A 20,508-nucleotide genomic window follows, 5' to 3' on the forward strand; every position below is an offset into this window, starting at 1 on the left:
TGCATAGGGAGGGACTTCTGGGGAAACAGAAACTCAGCATTGTGTTGTAAAAGTGTTTATTTCCCAACCCCCACACCCATACCCCAGCTCCCTCCCATGCCTTCCTCTAACTTTAAACCAGAACCTATCAGCTTGTGCAAGACGTTTAAGTGTGAGCCGTAACACAGTACATGGAGAGACGATGGGGCTGTGGCTGCTGCTGCTTCTTCTGCATTTTCACCTTGGTAATGCTCCCTGGAATGAGGTTGGGGGGTTTGAGGGCTTAAAATTGGAATGTTGTGACATGAGTGCATGTTAGCACTGAAATTCATGTATCAGTGAGCTTTGTATTTTGTGAAGGTACATTTACTCTGAACTGAGATGTGTGCATATATTATGGCATTATGTGTATGTGTGGGTGTTGGCAGGAGTAGTAAGTGCAGATCAGTTCTGTTAAACTTTCTGCTGTTCTTAGGTCACCGATAGTCATTTAGCTACTGGAAATCTGGTTTTGTGGGGAGTGCAGATTTACAAAAAAAAAAAAAAAAAAAGCCAAAGCAATGTTACTGACAATTTAAGAGAAAAATGTAAAATTTTGAAATGTTATTCTCTCCCCCTCTTCAGTGTTGTGTGTTTTCCTTCCTGCACCTTTCAACGTTTCCATCTCATCTTTCAACTTGGAGCACACACTCAGCTTCCTGCCAGGTGCCCAAACGCCCTCAGATGCCAGCTTCACTGTTCAAGTCCTGCGCTCCAGGTATTCAGGGAAGTTTGGACAGAGAGGAGAGAAAGACTTAGGACAAATATTTATGACATCCCAGTTTGTACATCTCAAACACATGCACTGATTTTTGTAGAAACAAATTGACAGGGCACTTGCCAGAATAATCAAGTGGGATCCTCTTAGTTCTCGTGGCACATTCTGCTTAAAGGAACTTGTTGCCTTGTCTCACAAAGTGTTATCATTGTAGTTTGGCATCATTCCCACTGTATTCACCTGGCTCTCAGTTCATGTAACTGCAATTGACTAGTGCACCCGATCTGTGAAATGTATTACATGCTAAATGGCCTGTGAAATTTCTGATTTGTTAATATTTTTAGTGGTGCTAAAATGGTAATACAATACAATACAATACAATAACTTTATTAATCCCCGAAGGGAAATTCAGTTGTCTGGGGTCTCATCTGTTTACTTTAGAATTAAATAGTCTGTTACTTTAGAATTAAATAGTCTAATTGCTGATAGTAAGAAAGATTTTGTAAATCTTTCTGTCCTGCAGCACAGGGATAGGAGCCGTCCACCACCGATGTTTCGTTGCTCATTGAGGCAGATATGAAGTGGATGATCCATGTTCGTCAGAATGGCCTCCGTCTTGTTCAGTGCACGTCTCTCCACCTCATCCTCCAATGAGTTCAATTTGATTCCATCCACAGAGCCAGCTTTTTAAATCAGTTTATTCAGATGCCTTGCATCCTTGTTTTTTATACTGCCTCCCCAGCAGACTGCAGAATAAAACACAACACTTGCTACCACAGACTGATAAAACATCTGCAGCATCTTACTGCAGATGTCTAATGATCGAAGTCTTCTAAGGCAAAAAGTTGGCTCTGGCCCTTGTTGTAGATTAAGTCTATGTTTTTAGACCATTCCAACTTATTATCAAGGCGGACACCTAAATATTTATACAATGTCACCACCTCGATGTCCACACCACAAATGTTCGCTGGCTGAAAAGGGGGTTTGGATCTGCAGAAATCTATGATTATTTCCTTTGTCTTTGAGGCATTGAGTAGCAGGCAGTTTTTGTGACTCCAGTCACTGAAGGCACTTATCAGTTCCCTGTAATAATATACAGTCATGGAAAAAAAATTATTAGATCACCTTTGTTTTCTTCAATTTCTGGTTCATTTTAATGCCTGGTACAACTAAAGGTACATTTGTTTGAACAGATATCATAACAATAAAAAAATAGCTCATAAGAATGTAATTTAAGAGCTGATATCTACCTATTTTCCATGGTTTTCTTGATAATAACCAAACTCACCTATGTTCTTACATCAATAGCTATGGCATTGTACTGCCAAAAACAATGCTTTTAGGCATTCCATGTTTCTTTTCTGCCTGTTTTAGTCACATGATACACACAGGAGTTAGTACTTGATTGCATAATCATTGTTTTTGATGACTGCAGCCATGCGTCTTATAATGTTCTCCTCCAGCTTCTGACATCGTTCTGCTGTTACAGCAGCCCATTCCTGTTGCACAAATTCAAGCAAATTGGTTTTGTTTTTGGGCTTGTGGTTCTCCATTTTGCGTTTGAGGATTTTCCACAGGTTTTCAATTGGATTTAGATCTGGTGATTGAGTAGGCCAAGGCATGGTTTAAATGTTCTGGTTCTCCATCCAGTCTTTAACTGACCTTGCTGTGTGGCAAGGGACATTGTCTTGTCAACTGAAAATTGGATTCATCACTGAAGAGAACCTTAGCCCAATCATCAACAGTCCAATCCTTGTGATCCCCAGCAAAGAGTAACCAGGCTTTCCTCTGCCTTTCATTGATGAAGGGCTTCTTCTGTGCCCTGTGTGACTTCAGACCAGCTTCAAGAAATCAGTTTCCAACTGTCCTGCCAAACAAGTCACATTTCTTGACAGGGCCCACTCATTTTAACGGGGGGCTTGGCGACGATTCCTGACACAGGAACAGATGAGTGCACAGTCATCTTGTGGGGTAGAAAGATATTTCCTGCCGTGACCAGCTAGCAATTTGGTAGTACCGTGTTGGGCTTGTTTTTTCTTGGTGTAATAAATGACTGTCTTGGAGATCTTCAGTTTTTCGCTACCTGTCTCTCACTCATGCCAATTTCTAGCACTGCCAAGATGGCTGCCTTTGTGGCTTAACATAATTGTTTTGTTTTCTGCATTATGTGAGAGCTGACAACTTCTGAGTTGTGCTACAACTTGAATGTAAGCAGGAAACCACTCTAGGCCTTTGCATGTGCAGTACTGCTTATTACATGAAATGGCCTCTTATATACCCTGGGAATACAGTTAACCTAAAACATGTCAAATAGGACAGAAAGTATTATGTAATCAACTGCATTTTTTGTCGTGTTCATTCTATTTTTCAAGTAATATACATTTAGTGATACCAAGCATTAAAATGAACAAGAAATTGAAGAAAACCAGGGTGGTCTAATACTTTTTTCCATGAGTGTAAATTTGATCAGATGAATATTGACTACCAAGGCTTTGCTGCTCTTGATTTGTTCTGTTCAGGTCAGGTTGGGATGACAGATAGAGTCCAACTCATTCAACCCAAGATTAAATTTTGATGAGAATTCTTTGACTTGATTAAAAATCAGCACAACAGTGCTCTCTGTATCACTGTTTCTGCATCTGAAATATCCTGTGGCAATTTAGTTGTATTTTAATGTGAGTAAGTGCACTGCATTCACAGAGAATCACATTCTCTCTCGCTGGTACTTCGCTGTGTAGAATGGTGTGACAGCATCCCACAGCATCCCACTATTATTTTGCTATAGAATGGGAAAAAACTGGCTTGTTTGTATTTCTTTTCTATCATAATCGTAGTAGTTTCAGTGTTTTGGTAGACCATTTGCAGCAAGAATGCAAGACGCACTGTCATTAACAAGCCTAATTCACCAAAAACCAAAAAAAAATAGTAGGGCTGTATGTGATACTGCACAATCCAGATCTTCAGCAAAACTTTCCATTGTGAGTATCGTAGGTTGCTGCTTGGAGGTTGTTGTTGTTTCTTGTAGTGAAAGGGATTTTGAAAACAGTAATACGAAGCTGCATGAAATGCCCAGCCAGTGGCAGGTTTATACTCACAGCCTACATCCAGTGAGTCACAGTACTTGTATGAAGAAATGCAAACTTTGATTAGAAACTGGAGACATATTATTGTCATAGATAAAGTATTTTGTATAATGAGTTGCAGTATAATCTCTGTTTTTTTAGGTCTTCATGTGTTTGGAAAATATAGTCAGCTCAATTAACTGTCAACTGTTTCTTTTTGCTGTTGCTGCATTGGATGTACAAACAAGTGTCACTGGATTACTGTACATCTGAACCAGTCCTGACACCCTGATATTTAGGGAAGTTCTGAAGTATTCTTATTCCTGCCACATGAGTACATTAGCTTGTAATCATGACTAACTATCTCATGATTACAAGACGAGAATCTCAGCTCTTCTCCTATATAAGATAGTAATTTCTGATTAGGAGATATATTTTGTTTTTCTTTTGTGAATGCAATGTATTTCTATCATTTAAAATTGTGTTGTTTATTTTTAAACACAAAACTAAATTCAGTTCAGATGAATTTATATGATGTCAGTTCTAAACATAAGTAATCTCAGAGCACTTCAGGTGAAGTGATTCTTTAAGTAAACTGCCTTTACATGTAATGTAATTCAAAAATTCTGAGATGTACAATTTTGAATTATTTGATATTTCAGCAGTTCTGCACAGGGATGTACTCACTTGTAGTATGCTGTGTATTGTTTACTATGTTCTCCATCTTTGTTAGCATCTTAATAGATTGCAATTATTGTTTAAGACAAAAAGTCTGAGATTCACCAAAGACACAGCAGTTCATCCAAACTGGAACATGAACATGTGTGGCAAATTTTATTCAGCCTATTTACCAGCATGAGACGTTTTACTGAAAAAAGTGCTTTTGGTGTCCTCCAATTAGGTTTCAGCCAACAACAACAGAAAATCACCAGTGACAAAATGATAATAAATGCACTTACGTTGTGCTTTGTTACCTTAACAGTTGCATTACATTGGATTTTTCATCTACACAGTCACACCCAGCAGGGATGCCATGCAGGAACTGTAGCTAATTTGTATAATTTTGATTGTTTTGTGTCTCTCTGTGGTCATTTTGTGTTTCATTTTTTTTTTGTCCCTTTTTAGTCCATTTTTTTTTTTTTTTTTTTTTGCTTGTGGTTTTTTGTGTCTTTGAGTTCTGTTTGTGTTTTATTCAGGTTGTTTGCATCTCTTTGGCTGTTTTTTTTGGTCTCATTTTGTTCCTATGTGTCTCTTGGTGGTTACTTTGTGGTCATTTTATGTCTCAGTTTGGTCATTTTATACCAGACATTCATGCCTAAAATCTAACTAACATTTATTTTAGTAAACCAAATTTTGAAGATGTAAGCAGCCATATTTGTGTGCTAATTAAATGTCCACCAATTGCCATTAGTTTAGCTTCTGCCTTGTTCAGCTCCATCGGTCATAAGTTTCATTTTTGTTTCTAATGACATTCAAATTCTGAGTAAGCACTTTTCTTTTTGACTACCTGCATATTTAAAACTATTTCATAACAGATGTGAGTTTCTTTAATCAGAGTGATGCACACAGCACACTTTTGAAGAAATGTCACTCTTAGTCCTCCGAAGTTTGCTGTAGTGGGGTGTTTATTGGTATTCCGGCATGCGGTGGGCTTACTGACATGAGTCTGTGAGGGTGAACTGACCCAGAACATTTTCAGAGTCCACATTTTATAGGGATGATCAGAGAGTGAATCAGAGGGTAGGGAGGAGGCCATCTGTAAATACAAGGGTGAACAGTGGTTAATTTGCATATGGTTGCTAATCAGTGACAGAGGGTAATACAACAAGGAACAAAAGGTAATTGAATCAAGGGATCTGGCAGACAATTGCAAATAGCAAAGGTGTGACAACAACAGAGGGGTTCTGACAGAGAGTAACAAAAGATAAAAGAATTGTGGATAACCATGGCAAATGGAGTGAAGGAGTGACACAAGACATTAAAAAGTATCTGTAGCAAAAGGTGTACTATTTTCTTCATTAACACTAATTTGCCTTTTTTCTGCTGTTTAGAATTAATTTTTGCAGGTTGATGCATGAATCTTAGCTGTGTTTGTGTTTTCTTTCACATTGGAGGAAGAACTCGTGGAGACCAGTGGCTGCTTGTTTGGAACTGAAGGTGGGACAGATGTGTAACCTAACCAAAGCATTCAAGGACCTGTTCGATCACTACCGAGCCCGTGTCCAGGCTGTTACACCCAACAAGACATCCAACTGGACTGTATCAGGATGGTTTCAGCCTGTGTCAGACAGTGAGACACCACCAACATTACTTTGTTACATAGAAAGTTAAAAAGAAGCAAACATTTAGTTAAATTGAGTTTGGGGGTCTTTTTTAATAGCACAAAGAATGCAGTTTAATATTTGTTTAATGACCAAGTTGGCCAAATAATTCACTTTTTAAATTTTTTGCTATTTTTTCCAATCTATTTTTTCTTTTGGCTTTCATTTTCATGCACTCTTAATCACCACAGTGCAAGCTGACCATTTTCAAACGTTTGCTTTTTTAATCAAATTTTTATCAAATCATATTTTTTTCCATATTAATTGAGTTAAACTTTCCACCTTGAGTACCCTTGAGGTGCAAGTCCAAATGATAGGGAATCACTATCCATTACTGTTCTCAGTGAAATTGAAAAGGGGAATGTAGCTAATTGTCTCCTCACTGTCAGCCATCTTTGCATCATTGTAATAATGTGTTTTGCAATGAATCTCTTTCCAGTTGACTGAAAGTGAGTTCATTTCTACCCATAGCCGTGTTGGGACCTCCTGATTTGTCTGTCTCTGGCTGTGGGAACTGTTTGATCCTACAGCTCAGACTTCCTGCAGCTACGGTGCTCAGACAGAACCTGCAGCTGAAGGACCTCTACAGAGAATTTGTCTTCCATGTGCAAAGAACCAGGGATGCAACACAGGTATGTGTCACTGAAAACTGCGCTATTCAATGTTTTTAGATTTATAATGGATTAAATAACTGTGCAAAGTGAAAAGGGCCAATCCCTGTGACTCACAGGTGCTTATCATCTGATTCACCCTCATCTTTACAAAGCTTTGTAATCTGTTTTGGAGCCTTTGTTCTGTTTTTTCCCAGCCCAAACATTGTGTTTTCTTCAGCACACCTTGTAATAAATAATTTTGAGATTAACTTTTACAAATAATAAGTTAATGCAATGGAAATTTGTTCTTAAAGCTGCCTTTACTAGTGCAGCCTTAATGGCAGACAGTATTAGCAACAAGCTGGTGAACACACTGAAGCGACTGACAACTAAAGGGAGCTGATGGAGATTAAACACTGAGGTAAAAGTATAGTGAGTATTGGACTTGATTATTAGGATGGGCATGATAGACTTCAAATGAATGGGAATGTTACTCTGTACGTTACAGTTTACTAAAAGCTATTACAGTATACTGCCATAAACTTTGAAGTGTTAGCAGCTTGTTCTGGTGTCCTAAAATGGCAAAACAAGTCAACCAAATAATTTTCTGTTTGTCCTGTATTTTGTATTTCTTTGTAGTCATTCAGTGTCTTTGAAGTTGAGTTATGTCTCTACACAGTTGTGGTTTTGTTTTAGGTTGTTGTCATTTTGTGTCTCTTTGTGATAGTTTTCGGTGTTATTTTGGTAATTTTTGCAGGTGAACCCCCAATCCTTTGGGCCCAGTGCTCAGCAGACCTGTTCAGTAACCCATCAATGTTTTTTAGACTATGAGCATGTGATTAGTACTGACTGTTTTGGGTTTGGTAGGTGTCACACTGTAAGACGTTAGCAAGAGAGAGAGAGAGAGAGAGAGAGAGAGAAATATGGATGACCATTGTCCTACCACAGGGCAGTGAAGCCGTCGACCCATAGGGAGCAACTTAAACGCTGACAGTAGAGCATGTGACGGCTCATGGATGATCCGGTTTGCCAATGTACATATTAGATGTTCATATACTGCAGACAGAGTTCTGAGAGGTTGTCCTATTATATTAGAGCAGACAATGACTCTGTAGGCAGTTTCTGTTCTGGTGGCTGATAGAGTAGAACCAGCAGATGATGGAAAAGGTGGTGGTGCTCTCTTTGAAGGAGTAGTAGAATGTCTGGAGGATGTTCTTACTTACTCCAAAAGAGTTGAGCTGCCTTCGGAGATACTGCCTCTGGTGACATTTTCTGACGATCTCGTCAGTGTTAGAGGAGAATTTCAGTTGACTGTCAAAGATGGTCCCAGATATTTGTACTCCTCCACAAGCTCAACAGGCAGTCCATGGATTGTGGTGGTGACAGATGTAGCCAGCCTCCTCTGCTTGTTAGAAAAAGGTCACCACCATCTCCTTGGTTTCACTGACATTCAGCTCCAGACAAGAGTTATCACCCAAGTCCACAAACTCCTGTCACAGACAGCACATTGCTTCCCGTCCTGCTTTGCAATAGGTTCTCTTGGTCCTCAACAGAAAGGGTTTGTAATTAGTGTTCAGAAATATTGTTCAAAAGCGAACATTTTATTGTAAAGTCATTACACTGTCAGAGTCATGCATTTAATAAAAAGCTATTCAACAATGTCCCTCAAACCTTTGTATAGTTGGAACTTTCCAAGAAAATGATACCTAGAGCATCAAGGTTTATATAAAATGAGAATTTTTTTCCATTTTTTGTCACTAGCTTTCTCATTATTTTTTATACAGTAGCTTTGTGATTTTTCAGAAGTTGCCCAATTAAAAATTTAACTCAACCACACCTCTAATCATCAGTCCCTTTACAGTTTCTGTCTGTGCTTTGGTAAGTGTAATCAAGGGGAACTTACCAATTTTCCTTCATGATTAGAGTTTTGACACTGATAGGTTTTGCCTTTGAACATTTTTAAAATGTTGAGATAATGAAAATAGGATTTTAAAAAATTTGTGATTTGACACATGCTCTTCTTCTATTCAGTTATTAAACTCATAAGAGTTTCTGCACATCTGCATTTTTTTTCTTGAGCTTACATGCGTTTAGGTGATATGAAACTCAGCAATGTAGAATACCAGGGAATGAAAGCAGTCAACCCACAAGTCACTTCTACTGTATGTCTTGGATAGAGTCTTTGAAATGCTTATCTGACTATTAGGCAGACCATACTTGTGGAGAGGCGTCAAATTCCCTCACATAGTTCATGTTTTTTAGTTAATGTGGTTTTTGCCTACGTCTTCCTCTCACCATTATTTGCCTGTGTTCAAGGAAATGCTCGGCTTGATGAGAAGTCAAAGAGGGTAACTTGTCATTGACAGTGTACAAACATAGGAAGTTATCAGACCAAACAGTAGAAGCTAAACTCTTAAAAACATGATTTCACATTAAGTTTTAAAACATGAATAAGTCAAGTAGAAAAGCATTTTTAAATGTGACATCCAAAACACATTTGAAGCAATAGGGTTAGCATAACAGGCTTACTGTCATTTTTACAGCATGTGTCATGTTATGTATTTCCTTTTGTGTTCTCCTGTTGTAGCAGATCTTTCTTGGAGTGAAAATTCAAGAAACAGGAAATGAAACCCATCACTTGTTATTTCTGTAACTGCAACAATTTCTTGTAAATTTAAATAAATGAGTAGTTAAGGCAAGTAGTGACAGCTGGACAAAAACAAAAAAGAGCGCCACCTGTAGAAAAAAACTGAAAGTTACAGTAATCATGATAATTTGCCAGTTACAGGTTTGTAAATCTAAAAAGAGGAGGTGACAGGACCAACAGAAAATAAAGTAAGATTAATAAAGGGCAACGCACGCACGCACGCACACACACACGCACACACACACACGCACGCACGCACACACACACGCACGCACGCACACACACACACAGAGAAAGAGAGAGATATTCCACAACCTCATGCATACTCATTGTTTCGTTGTTTTGTTTGACATTTAGGAGGTTGTGAATTTGTCCTCCTAGGAACAGACTGGCAACAGCAAGTTGTACAGTAACATCCTGAGGTGTCCAATGGGAAAGATCTGACTTGAATGATCTAAACTGGTCGCGCATGCCAATTTTCTAACACTTGCCCAATAGTAGGTTTAATTTAAAAAATCACATTCTTTGGTTGCACAAACCAAACACAATCATCACTCCCCACCCACGTTCCTCACTAAATCTGGCTCCCTGCATGTTCAAACAATGCATGGGTGTTTTTTAAGGGTGCATCCCATTGATTAATGAGTTTTTGAGTGACACCTCAATGTCCTGAATGTTGTCCAGTAGAAGGATATGTGCTGTGTGAGAAAAAAAAAGCTAAAGACACTTTGTTGTTTCTAACTTCCTCCCTGAGTGATCATTATATGTTGTCCAGGTACAGCTGTCTTTAATTCATGTAGCCTATATGGTGATTTGTGCCACAGACTTAGATTTAGACAGACTTTATCAATCCCCAGAGGGAAATTCTGTTGTTACAGCAGCTGGATAGTCAACAACAAGGGGGTAAACAACAAGATTTGAGACAGGTTTCACAGATACTTTCTAAATGAACCAAAACAATTGTCAGTCAACACAATGCATGAAATCACAAGTTCACACATGCAGTAATTCAGTGAGGACTGCTCCCATTTTTACCTCTATACACTTAAAATGCGTTTTCTGATTTTGGAAAAATTTGAATGTGAGCATGCCCAGCAATGAAAACCGCATAAACTGAAGCCAAATATCTCCTCCAAAAGGTCTTCACACACTCACTACATTCACGTACGAAGATCTTTTGAAAGAGATATTTGCTGTTTGCACATGCTTCTTGTGTCATCTATTGTATTCTAAGGTTCAAGCTATGCTTTTATGAATGCATCAAATCAGCAATCTAGTTCTAACTGGGGTCATAATGTGGATCTCAACATTCAGAAAATTAGACTTCATCACTGCTACCGCACCACTACATTCTGCTTCATGAGCACTCAAAAAAAAAAAAAAAAAAATCGGCTTAATCTTGTCACATTCTGTGGGTCACATGGATTAAGTGTTTTCCCTTGTAAAAATTCCACAGAAAGTAGGGACTCTTCCAATTTTGCTGCTTTAATCAACCTGGTGTGTTTGCTGTGTTTCAGTTCAGACTGAATCTACCTTATGAAGAGGAGACTGTGATTACGTACCTGCAGCCAGGTGTGGAGTACTGTGTGACTGTCTCTGTCACATCACTCTTTAACTCCATTACTGTCCCCAGTAAGCCTCAGTGTGCGTTCACCAGCCCTCCTTCACAAAGAAGCTCACGTACGTAACACTCAGTTTTGCCTAGATGAAATACACAAGCTATGTTTTTATTCTTTTGTGCAGTAAACTTTAATTTGTTGGTTAACAAAGCTCTTTTAGATATTATGTGCATCTTCTTACATAAATGGGATGGCATTTCTACATGTGTGGCAGCATATTACTTCCCCTTGTTTTAGTGAGAACATTTTAGCCATTTTAACAAAATTCTTTCATCTTGGAATGACATAAATGAATCTAACACATGCAAGAAACACAAGGAATGAAAAAAAAACTATAGATGAGCTTTAGGTTCCCCTACAAATGAAATCAGCATGATCCCAATCCTTGGCAATGCTTTGTATTTTCAGTGTGTAGATTACTATCTGTAGTCTGTTCTTGTTGTTTCTCATAGTAAAATAGATTTTGAAAACAGTTACATGTTGATAGTGAAGGGGTAGGAGAAAGAGACATGAAATGCATGGCAGTTCGAAGGCTAATACCTGCAACCTGCATCCAATGGGTCAGACTAATGTGTTCATCAACCATCCTCTTTCTCCTTATAAATATTTACATACTGCATCATATACATAAATTTAAATACTATATTACTACTATATTGTAGATTACTAAGGGCTGAATGAGAACTTCATTTGAATTGTAACAGTTCCTTTCAGATATAAATGTGCTGAAACTGCCAGATTTAGAATCCTCAACTCAGTGCGCTGCATTAGCAGTGGCTAACTGAATTTTTAGACTTTCCAATTGTAATGGGCTCTCTGTATATATGGACATTCCAAGCAGCACAAGTTTGGGAACCTGATATATGTTGCTGTGTTTCTTGTTCACAGTTCCTGTGGTCTTCAGCCTGGTGGGTGTGTTCTCTGTGCTGGCGTTCCTCCTCATGGGACTAGTTGTCTACGGCAGTCAGCTGAGCTTCAAATTACTAAGCCAGCGCATACCCAGAACTCTGGTAACACATCCAACGGTGTCTGCTGGGACCTGTAAAATCAAATGTTCATTATCACATCAAAATTTGCTCTAAAAATACTTAAGTATGCATAGAGTACATTTGTGTCAACATATCTGACCCACTTATGTGAGTAGTTGAATTCTAAACTAACTGAAGGAATTATTAAACATTTTATTATTAGCCATATAAAGCATTAAGTACTGATTAAGAGATCAATCAGTCAGTCAGCTGAATATATATGGAAAATATTTATCAGTTTAAGTTAATGATCATGTGTCAAGGCATCTAAATGTTAAACCATAGCTTTTGTTTCAAAATAATTTGCATCCACATTAGTCTTATGAGATTATCTTTTAGAGACTTCGGCCCCCTATGAAAATATCAAAAGACCTGAATTTCTGCTTTTGTCCTGTTTTCATTTGACCAACAACAAAACTGCATCACATCTGGTAAAGAGTGGGACCACTGACTGCACTGAAGCCAGCTGGTCAAAATATTAAGAACTTAATTTGAAAAACTGCACTTGGGAAAGGTTTAGTAGAATTTAAAAAATTTGGCTCATGTCTATTGACTTCATATAAAGATTTCAAAGGTCAGTGTGGCTGCTTCAACCATTACCATGTTGGCAGTGCCTGACTTCCTGAATCTGAGCTAGTCCACAAAGAAGCAAAGAGGTGGAGCATAAGTGGAATTGAGGCAGACAATTAACACCTATGGGCTATAGACTGTCTTATGACAGCATCCACCTGCCACTGCGTAATATTAAGCCCAAATAGATTGTTCCCTATTATAGAGGTTTTTTTTGGTTCCCTTTCACTTCTGACTGCTTGCTCATAGATAATCCAAAGGCAACTTTGCATTGTTGGGTTCCATTCTGTTTATAATTCCTAAGGTCTGTACCTTACAATGCTAAATGTTGTGAGATGATATATGTGAATTGGCGTTATATAAATTGAATTTTAACGAGTCAATTCACATTGTACTAACAAGTAAGTTATGTATATTCCTGTGCCATAGAGGTCCATTGTTAGATTTTACTATAAGCACATCAGTGAATCACAATGCTGACTTACATATTCCTTTATTGCCATGGACTGCCATGGGGTGCTGGACCCAGGTGCAGACACAGGAGCAGGCAGAGACAGGTGGTTAATGTGCAGAAAGGATTTATTAACAAAGTAAATACAAACCAATGTGAAAAGGGAGAACTAAACAGGAGAGGAGAACCGAACAGTGACTAAGAAAACCCTTAAGGTACTTGTCCACAGGATCCGTCAATTTCCTGCATCCCATTCATTGTCTATGTGAAACACATGCTGGTTCCATTCAAGTGCATTTCAAACTGTGATCCAGTGCATCTCCCTGCAGCTCATTTGCTTAAAGTTGACTTGACTTCTACTTTATGCAAATTTGGTGTGGCAAACGGAGGTCCAACTCAACGTGAAACTTTCCTCAAACATTTAAACTAGGCGAGACTGAAATAAAAAGAGGACAGATTCAGCAACTGCACAGCTTATTTCTTGCCTCAGATGCTTTCGGAAATACTTTTTGCTTGATTGTTTTTGAAATAAAAGAGAAAATTTGCAACCGAGTTGCCATGTTGGTCCGACGCATCTGCCTGACTGAAGCTCAAGCGCTGTCATATGACCACGTAGTGGCCCACGAGTGCACGGCCACCAAGTGGGCGATTTTCAGATGTGGTGCATTTACATGCGAGAAAAACTGATCCTGTGGACACGTACTATAAAGTAGACTTGACTTCTACTTTATGCAAATTCAGTGCGGGGAACGGAGGTCCGACGTGTCATGAAACTTTTGTCAGCTAGACGTTGTTGAACTAAAATGAGGACATATTCAGCAACTGCACAGGTTGTTTCTTGCCCCAAATGCTTTCAGAAATACTTTTCGCTGAGCCGGCTTTTATGGAACAGGTGATGAGGCAGGTGTGCTGATCCGCAGTTGTCCGGAGTTCCTGGTGATTTCATTAGCTGATGAGTCACAGTCGCAGGAGAGCAGCTCAGACAAGGAGAGTGAGCAGAGTGTTGAGGGGAAAGAGAGGGAGGACAGAAAGAGGGAGGTAAAAGGAGGTCAGGTGGGGCAAGATTCAGAAAACGGGCAGGAGGCTTGACACTGGAAGAAGCTTCCTTTGGGAAACAGACTAGCACCTTAGTATTGGTCTTTTCATGAAATTGTTGACAATAAGGAAATTATACAGAGACACCAGGGTTATGTTGAAAAACTGTAACAGACATTTTTTCCCCTCAATATTTGATATTAGATATATAATATTTAATTATCTGAGATTACTGATAATATTTATTCATTTTTGAATGTGGGGACAAATGAACAAGCCACTAGTGTCCAGCCAAGATGTATTCATAAACAGATTACTCTTCCTGTGGTAATAAATATTCTGGCCAATATTTCTGCAGGTTTGAAAGGGGAATAAAGAGCCCAAAATGAGACTTTAATTAGAATATTATCAGCAGCATCTAAGCATGACTGTCTGACTCTCTTATCTCCAGTAACACATCTTCCAGACCCGAAGAAGCCCGCGACCTGAATTCTTAAATCAGATCTCAGCCTACATGATAGAGGCTCCTCCGACTGCCTGAGGTGGAAATCAGAGGGACCCAACTGAGGCTAGAATCCAGAAGAGGTTGTTTCAGTGGAACTAGTATGGCTGACTAGTTGTGAGACTTGGAGGTTAAAGTTGAGGGTAAAGTTGATGTATTAGTATTAGAGGGAGATGTTTTTAGAAATTGTTACAATCCAGTCAATGGTTTGTATTTACTCACACTCTACATTTATTGAGGTGGATTACTGTCTGTTATTAAAGCTGTTACATAGCTTTTATAACCAAGAGAAAGTCTATATCACATGACTAGGGGCAGGAACTGAAAATCACGTCTTATAAATAATGTCTTAGTGCCTAAGTGTCATTTCTGTTTGAAGTTACTGTAAAGTATTATCTTTCTTTCCCATTAACCATTCTCAATTAGCAAAGGATGCTATTCTTTATAACCTTGTTACTTATACTGATAAGGCTACGGTCTTGCAAGACGAAAGTGTGACTTTTAATTCCAATTCTGATCAGGATGATGGCTTCATTAAACTGGAACACCTCCCTCACGAATGTAAAGACATTTGGTGTACATATGTGACATTTAATTTCAATCCAATGTTCTTTGAATATAGGATATCAAAGAACCTCACTGTGTGTGCATTCTCATTTAGTTCCAGTTCTTTCATAATCATTTTCTCAATAAAGAAAACTGAAGTCAGTAAACGGACAGCGTGGAGATTTACTAACAGTACTCAAATATCTTTTTTTTTAATTGTCGAAGTTTACTCATAGAAGGTATAGAAAAGACAGACATAGCACCTGTGATGTCACCTTAGTCTGTGTTTGTGGAGAATGATTATGAAGCCTCAAATTTGGAAATTGGCCGTCACTATCTTGCTCTTTTGAATCTGGATGTAACAAGCAAGGGATGGATCTGACTGAGAACTCAAAGACACTGTGCACACTAAATACAGCAGGAACCTTTCAACCACAAAGAAGTTCTGGCCTACAACATACAGTTCTTTCTTGTCTATTTTCCTCTAAATTAGATTAGATTTTTTATTAGATTAATTTTTTTTTTTTTTTTTTGCCACATGCGCATACAGTATGGCAGTGAAATGCAGTGACTGTCCACCAGGCTTTATCAATACAAAATGTTAAAATAGGTAAAAAATATAAAATACAAAAGAAAAATACAAATAATACAAATAGGTAATATTATAATATACAAGAAATACAGACAGGTAAAATTGTAGTATTATATGATATGTACACAGTGCAAAAGGTAGCAGATGAGCAAAAGAAAGAATGTGCATTCACAGAGAATGTGCAGTCTGTGTGATGTGCATGTGCAATGTTGCAATATTTACAATTCTGTGTTTATAGTTCTTGTCTGTGAGATGCTGACTGGAGGTCAGAGTTGACAGTCCTGACAGCTTGAGGGAAAAAGCTCCTCCTGAGTCTCTCTGTTTTCGCCTTGATAAGGTGTCAGCCAGGGCGCAGCCACTCGAACAGTGTGTTGTGAAGGTGGTGAGGATCCTTCATGATCCTGTTTGCCCTGACCATGCTCCTCCTGGTGTGGATATCCTGGAGGGTGGAGAGTGTTATACCCATGGTACGCTCTGCTGACCTCAGCACCTTCTGCAGGGCTCGTGGGTCATGACCAGTGCTGTTCCCATACCACTGGGAGATGTTTTCAGTAAGTACACTCTCCACCACTCCAGAGTAAAAAGCCCTCATTGATGTTCAAAGAGACTCAGAGCTTCTTCAGCTGTCTGAGGTGATAGAGGCGCTGCTTTACCTTCTTCACCAAACTGTTAATGTGTGGTGTCCATGATAGATCCTCAGAGATATGCACTCTCAGGTACTTAAAACTGCACACCCTCTCAACAAGTGTCCCAATCCTCAGTGAGGTGTAGTTCCTCTGCTGTCTCCTCCCAAAGCCCACAGTCAGCTCCTTGGTTTTGCTGAGGTTCAGAAGCAGGTTGTTGTCTTGGCACCACTTTGACAGGCTTTTAACCTCCCCTGTGTATGCCCGCACATCACTGTTGCTGATGCAACCGGCCACCACCATGTCATCTGCAAATTTCGCGATGGTGTTGGAGGTCCTTGTGGCCACACAGTCATGGGTGTACAGGATGAAGAACAAGAGGCTGTTGGTTTCAATGTTGAGGGTGCGGAAGCTGTAGGTTTGTCTGCCCACATGGACCACCTGAGTTCTATCTGACAGAAAGTCCAAGATCCAGGCACACAGCAGAGGTGTTGAGCCCCAGGCTGGTCATCTTGATGTGGAGTTTGGTCGGGACTATGGTGTTGAAGGCTGAACTAAAATCAATGAACAGCAGTCTCATATAGTCCCAGTCTCGCCGGTCCAGGTGGGTGAGGGTCGTATGCAGAACCTGGGAGATGGTCTATGGATCGGTTTGGCTGGTAAGTGAACTGAAGTGGGTCCAGAGACTCAGGCAGCGATGCGCAGATGTGAGTCCTGATGAATCTCTTGAAGCACTTCATCACTTCTGAGATGAGGGCCACTGGGCAATAGTCATTAAGGCAGGCTGGAGAGGCATTCTTTGGTACAGGGACAATGGTGGCTTTCTTGAGGCATGTTGGGACCACAGACTTACTCAGGGAGAGGTTGAAAATGGATGTGAGCACTGGGGCAAGCTGATCAGTGCAGGGCCTTAGCACTCTTCCAGAGATTCCGTCTGGTCCTGCTGCCTTCCTGGTGTTCACCCTCCTCACATTGTGCTCCGAAACAGTGGCTGTGGGCTTGTCTGCTGCCTCGGCTAGCATGACGGCAGCAGCTGTACTGACGCCAGCATTGAACTGCGCGTAAAAGGTGTTCAGGTCATCATCCAGAATGGCGCCCCACTCACTGGGATGTGGGATCTTCCCCTGAAGTTGGTGAAGGTCTGCAGTCCTTGCCACAAGCTCCTGAGATCATGCTGTTGGAACTGTGATTCCACTTTGTCCCTGTACCTCCGTTTAGTGTCCTTCACTGCCCGTCCCTATGAGGGCGCTTTATATTCCTCAAACCTGCCCGTGAGAAGCGTCGAGTTGTAGGCAGCGTTGCGCTTGTTCACAGCGGTACGAATAGTCTTATCCACCCACAACTTCTGGTTGACCTGAACGGTCACCATGGGAACGGCATCATCTACCAGCATTAATATGAAGTCCGTCGTCACCTTCATAAACTCGTTCACGTCCTTCTAGCTGGATTGGAACATATCCCAGTTGACGTCATGCAGCACGTCCTGCAGCGTAGACTCTGATTGGTCATTCCAGCGCCTGATCTGCCTCATTATAACCTCTTCCTGTTCTATCTGTGCATTGTAGTTTGGCACCAGGAAAATGCAGGTGTGGTCTGACTTGCTGAGTGGAGGCAGGGGGATTGCCTTGCAGCCATCTATGAATGGAGTGTAGCAGGGGTCTAGTATATTGTCCCTGGTGGAGCATGTGATATGTTGATAAAAGTCGTTGTGGACTTGCGGTGGGATGTACACAGCAGTCACAATGACCGATTTGAACTCACTGGGTAGGTAAAAGGGGCTGCACAGGATGGAAAGGTGCTCCAGGTCTGGCGAGCAGGAGTCAGAGAGTGTTTGAATGTTCCCGGGGTTACACCATCTGTTATTGGTCACAAACTCCTCCACCTTTGGACTTGGCAGATTCTTCTATCCTGTCCTTGCGGAACACAGAAAATGACACCAAGGTGGCGTGATCCGGCACCAGAGGAGTGAGCCATGTTTCAGTCATTACAATTCCTCATGTCCTCTTGGAATCTAATCCAACCCCTGAGCTCATCCAACTTGTCCAGAGACTGGACATTGGAGAGTAGGATGTTGGGCAGGGGTGGACAATGGGTTTGGGATCTTAGCCTGTTCCGAATCCCACTTCATTATCCTCAGTGCTTTCTCCTCCTTCGGGCATTGTTGTCCCCCTCTGTTGCCCTGCATCAGATCTCAACTGGCCAATTCTGATCACCAAGAAAAGGATCAAAAACTTTGTTGTGACCATTTCCCTTATGTACAAAAGTGTACCGCGTAACGTATAGACTTCCATACAATTAGTCTTCTATGCCAACAGAAGAGATGCTTCTTGCTGGCTGTGGGAAAGAATGCAGGTTTGAGGCTCTACTGCAATGGATTCACTTGTTAGACATGGAACTTATGCCCATCTTTTATTTAGAGTCCATGAGTTTACTTTTAACTTGTTTAAGTCATTTTAAAGAATTTCTTACACTTGCTAATGTTGAAGAGGTTGTTCATCTTGTTTCAGTTTTTCTCAATTGATAAGACACTAAATTCCATTCACTGCACACAGCCACCAACTGACTGCACACATTTCTCAAAAACAGGACTCTGTTGTCAAAATTTTGAACACTACTCATGGTTTGCACACAGTTTCCAAAACTCTTGCACTCTTTTTGCAAAAGACTGAACACATTTTTTTGCTCATTTGAACACACTTTTCACTCATAGCATACATTTTTCAAAAAGTGAACACTAGGAAGCAGAAGTGGGACACTGTTCCAACACTGCTGTCATAATTAAGACACAACAGGTCAAAACTGAAAACACTTTTGCCAATGAAGTGCACACTATAAAACCTGCTGGGAAGCAGAATTAGCTGTTCAGAATGGATGTCAGAGGAGCAAGAGGTCATGTTGGAAGAAGAGGACGTGGACGACCCAGACCACGGCCAGAACCAGAACCAGAACCTGGACCTGCCCATGCACCTGGTCCTGGACCACTTTACATGGAATGTAAATGTTGTTTGTCACTTCAGTGACGTCTATACTGGAACAATACAAGCAGTCAGAAATGTTCTGAGAGTACTGTAAAAAATCTAATGCATAATTCTGGTTCACAAGTGCTGGTAAAATTACAGAAAGTGTACATGACTGACTTTTTCTCTGTTTGGTGTGTGTTTGTTCCAGAGAGTTTTTTAGCTGGATTCTGATGATACACATGAATACATCCATGTGGATGAGGCTGGTTTCAACCTGGCCAAGAGGAGGAGAAGAGGAAGAAACATCATTGGACAACAGGCTATAGTCAACGTCCCAGGTCAGCGTGGGGCAACGTAACCCTCTGTGCTGATAAGCGATCTTGGAGTAATTGACCGTCATGCAGTTCTGGGCCCGTAGAACACCCAGCAATTGTTGACTTTCCTAGATGGACTTGGTGAGGTCCTACTGACACAGGTGCAGCAGGGCGTTTGGCATGAATACAAGGTTTTTGTTGTTGTCTGGGACAATGTGAGATTGATTCGGGAATGGTTCAATATGAACCCTCAAGTTATTGTGGTTTTTCTGCCACCATATTCTCCCTTTCTGAATCCTATAGAAGAATTCTTCTCTACATGGAGGTGGAAGGTATATGAGCGGCAGCCATACTCTCTTGCAATCAGTGGTCTGGGCATATGGTGATGTTTCTGTTGATGCATGTCAGGGCTGGATCAGACACACTAGGTCCTTCTTTCCACGGTGCCTGGCCAGAGAAAACATAGCTTGTGATGTTGATGAGGTCCTGTGGCCTGACCAGGCTTAAAGAATTGATGCAGATGTGGTGTATATATTTGCATACTGTGTACAGTACAGTGCTGTATTTTTTGTCTAACATTATTTTTATTTTGTAATGTACAGTCAGGCACTGCAATGGTCCCGTCTGATTTATTTATAGGATGCATTTGTGTTTAAGTTGTCATTTTTTAAGGCCTGTATCATTTTTTTACACTTCACGTGAAAACACAGTGAGAGAAGAGTGTGTTGTATTTAGCAGTGCAGTGTCCTACTTTTGCTTCGTGTGTCTTAATTTTGAAAACAAAGTTCAAATTTTGACAATAAAATGTGCTTTTGACACAAGTGTACAGTGCTTTGTGAATTGTGTTCAAATAAAGAAAATAGTGTACAGTGTGTTGGAAAATGTATGCTATTTTTCAGGAACAGTGTC

General features: G+C 40.2%; 1 protein-coding gene across 4 annotated transcripts; it reads left to right on the forward strand.

Moving 5' to 3' along the window:
- The first annotated feature begins 65 nt into the window (after window positions 1–65).
- Window positions 66–20,414, forward strand: LOC111588622 (interferon alpha/beta receptor 2-like). Of its 4 annotated transcripts, none has more exons than XR_008603235.1 (7): window positions 66–224; window positions 604–736; window positions 5,913–6,088; window positions 6,591–6,751; window positions 10,877–11,039; window positions 11,867–19,319; window positions 19,494–20,414. XR_008603235.1 is itself a non-coding variant. In XM_023299092.3 (7 exons), the coding sequence occupies exons 1-7, from the start codon at window positions 182–184 to the stop codon at window positions 14,514–14,516; spliced, it is 801 nt and encodes a 266-aa protein (XP_023154860.2). In that variant the 5' UTR covers window positions 66–181; the 3' UTR covers window positions 14,517–20,414. The 4 variants fall into 4 exon arrangements, 3 of the variants coding, with proteins under 3 accessions (XP_023154860.2, XP_035799053.2, XP_054871171.1); XM_023299092.3 differs by having other exon boundaries at window positions 11,867–11,988; window positions 14,514–20,414; XM_035943160.2 differs by having other exon boundaries at window positions 11,867–11,988.
- Window positions 20,415–20,508: the final 94 nt, after the last annotated feature.

This window comes from Amphiprion ocellaris, chromosome 11 (assembly GCF_022539595.1).
Source record: "Amphiprion ocellaris isolate individual 3 ecotype Okinawa chromosome 11, ASM2253959v1, whole genome shotgun sequence".
Taxonomy (NCBI): Eukaryota; Metazoa; Chordata; class Actinopteri; family Pomacentridae; genus Amphiprion; species Amphiprion ocellaris.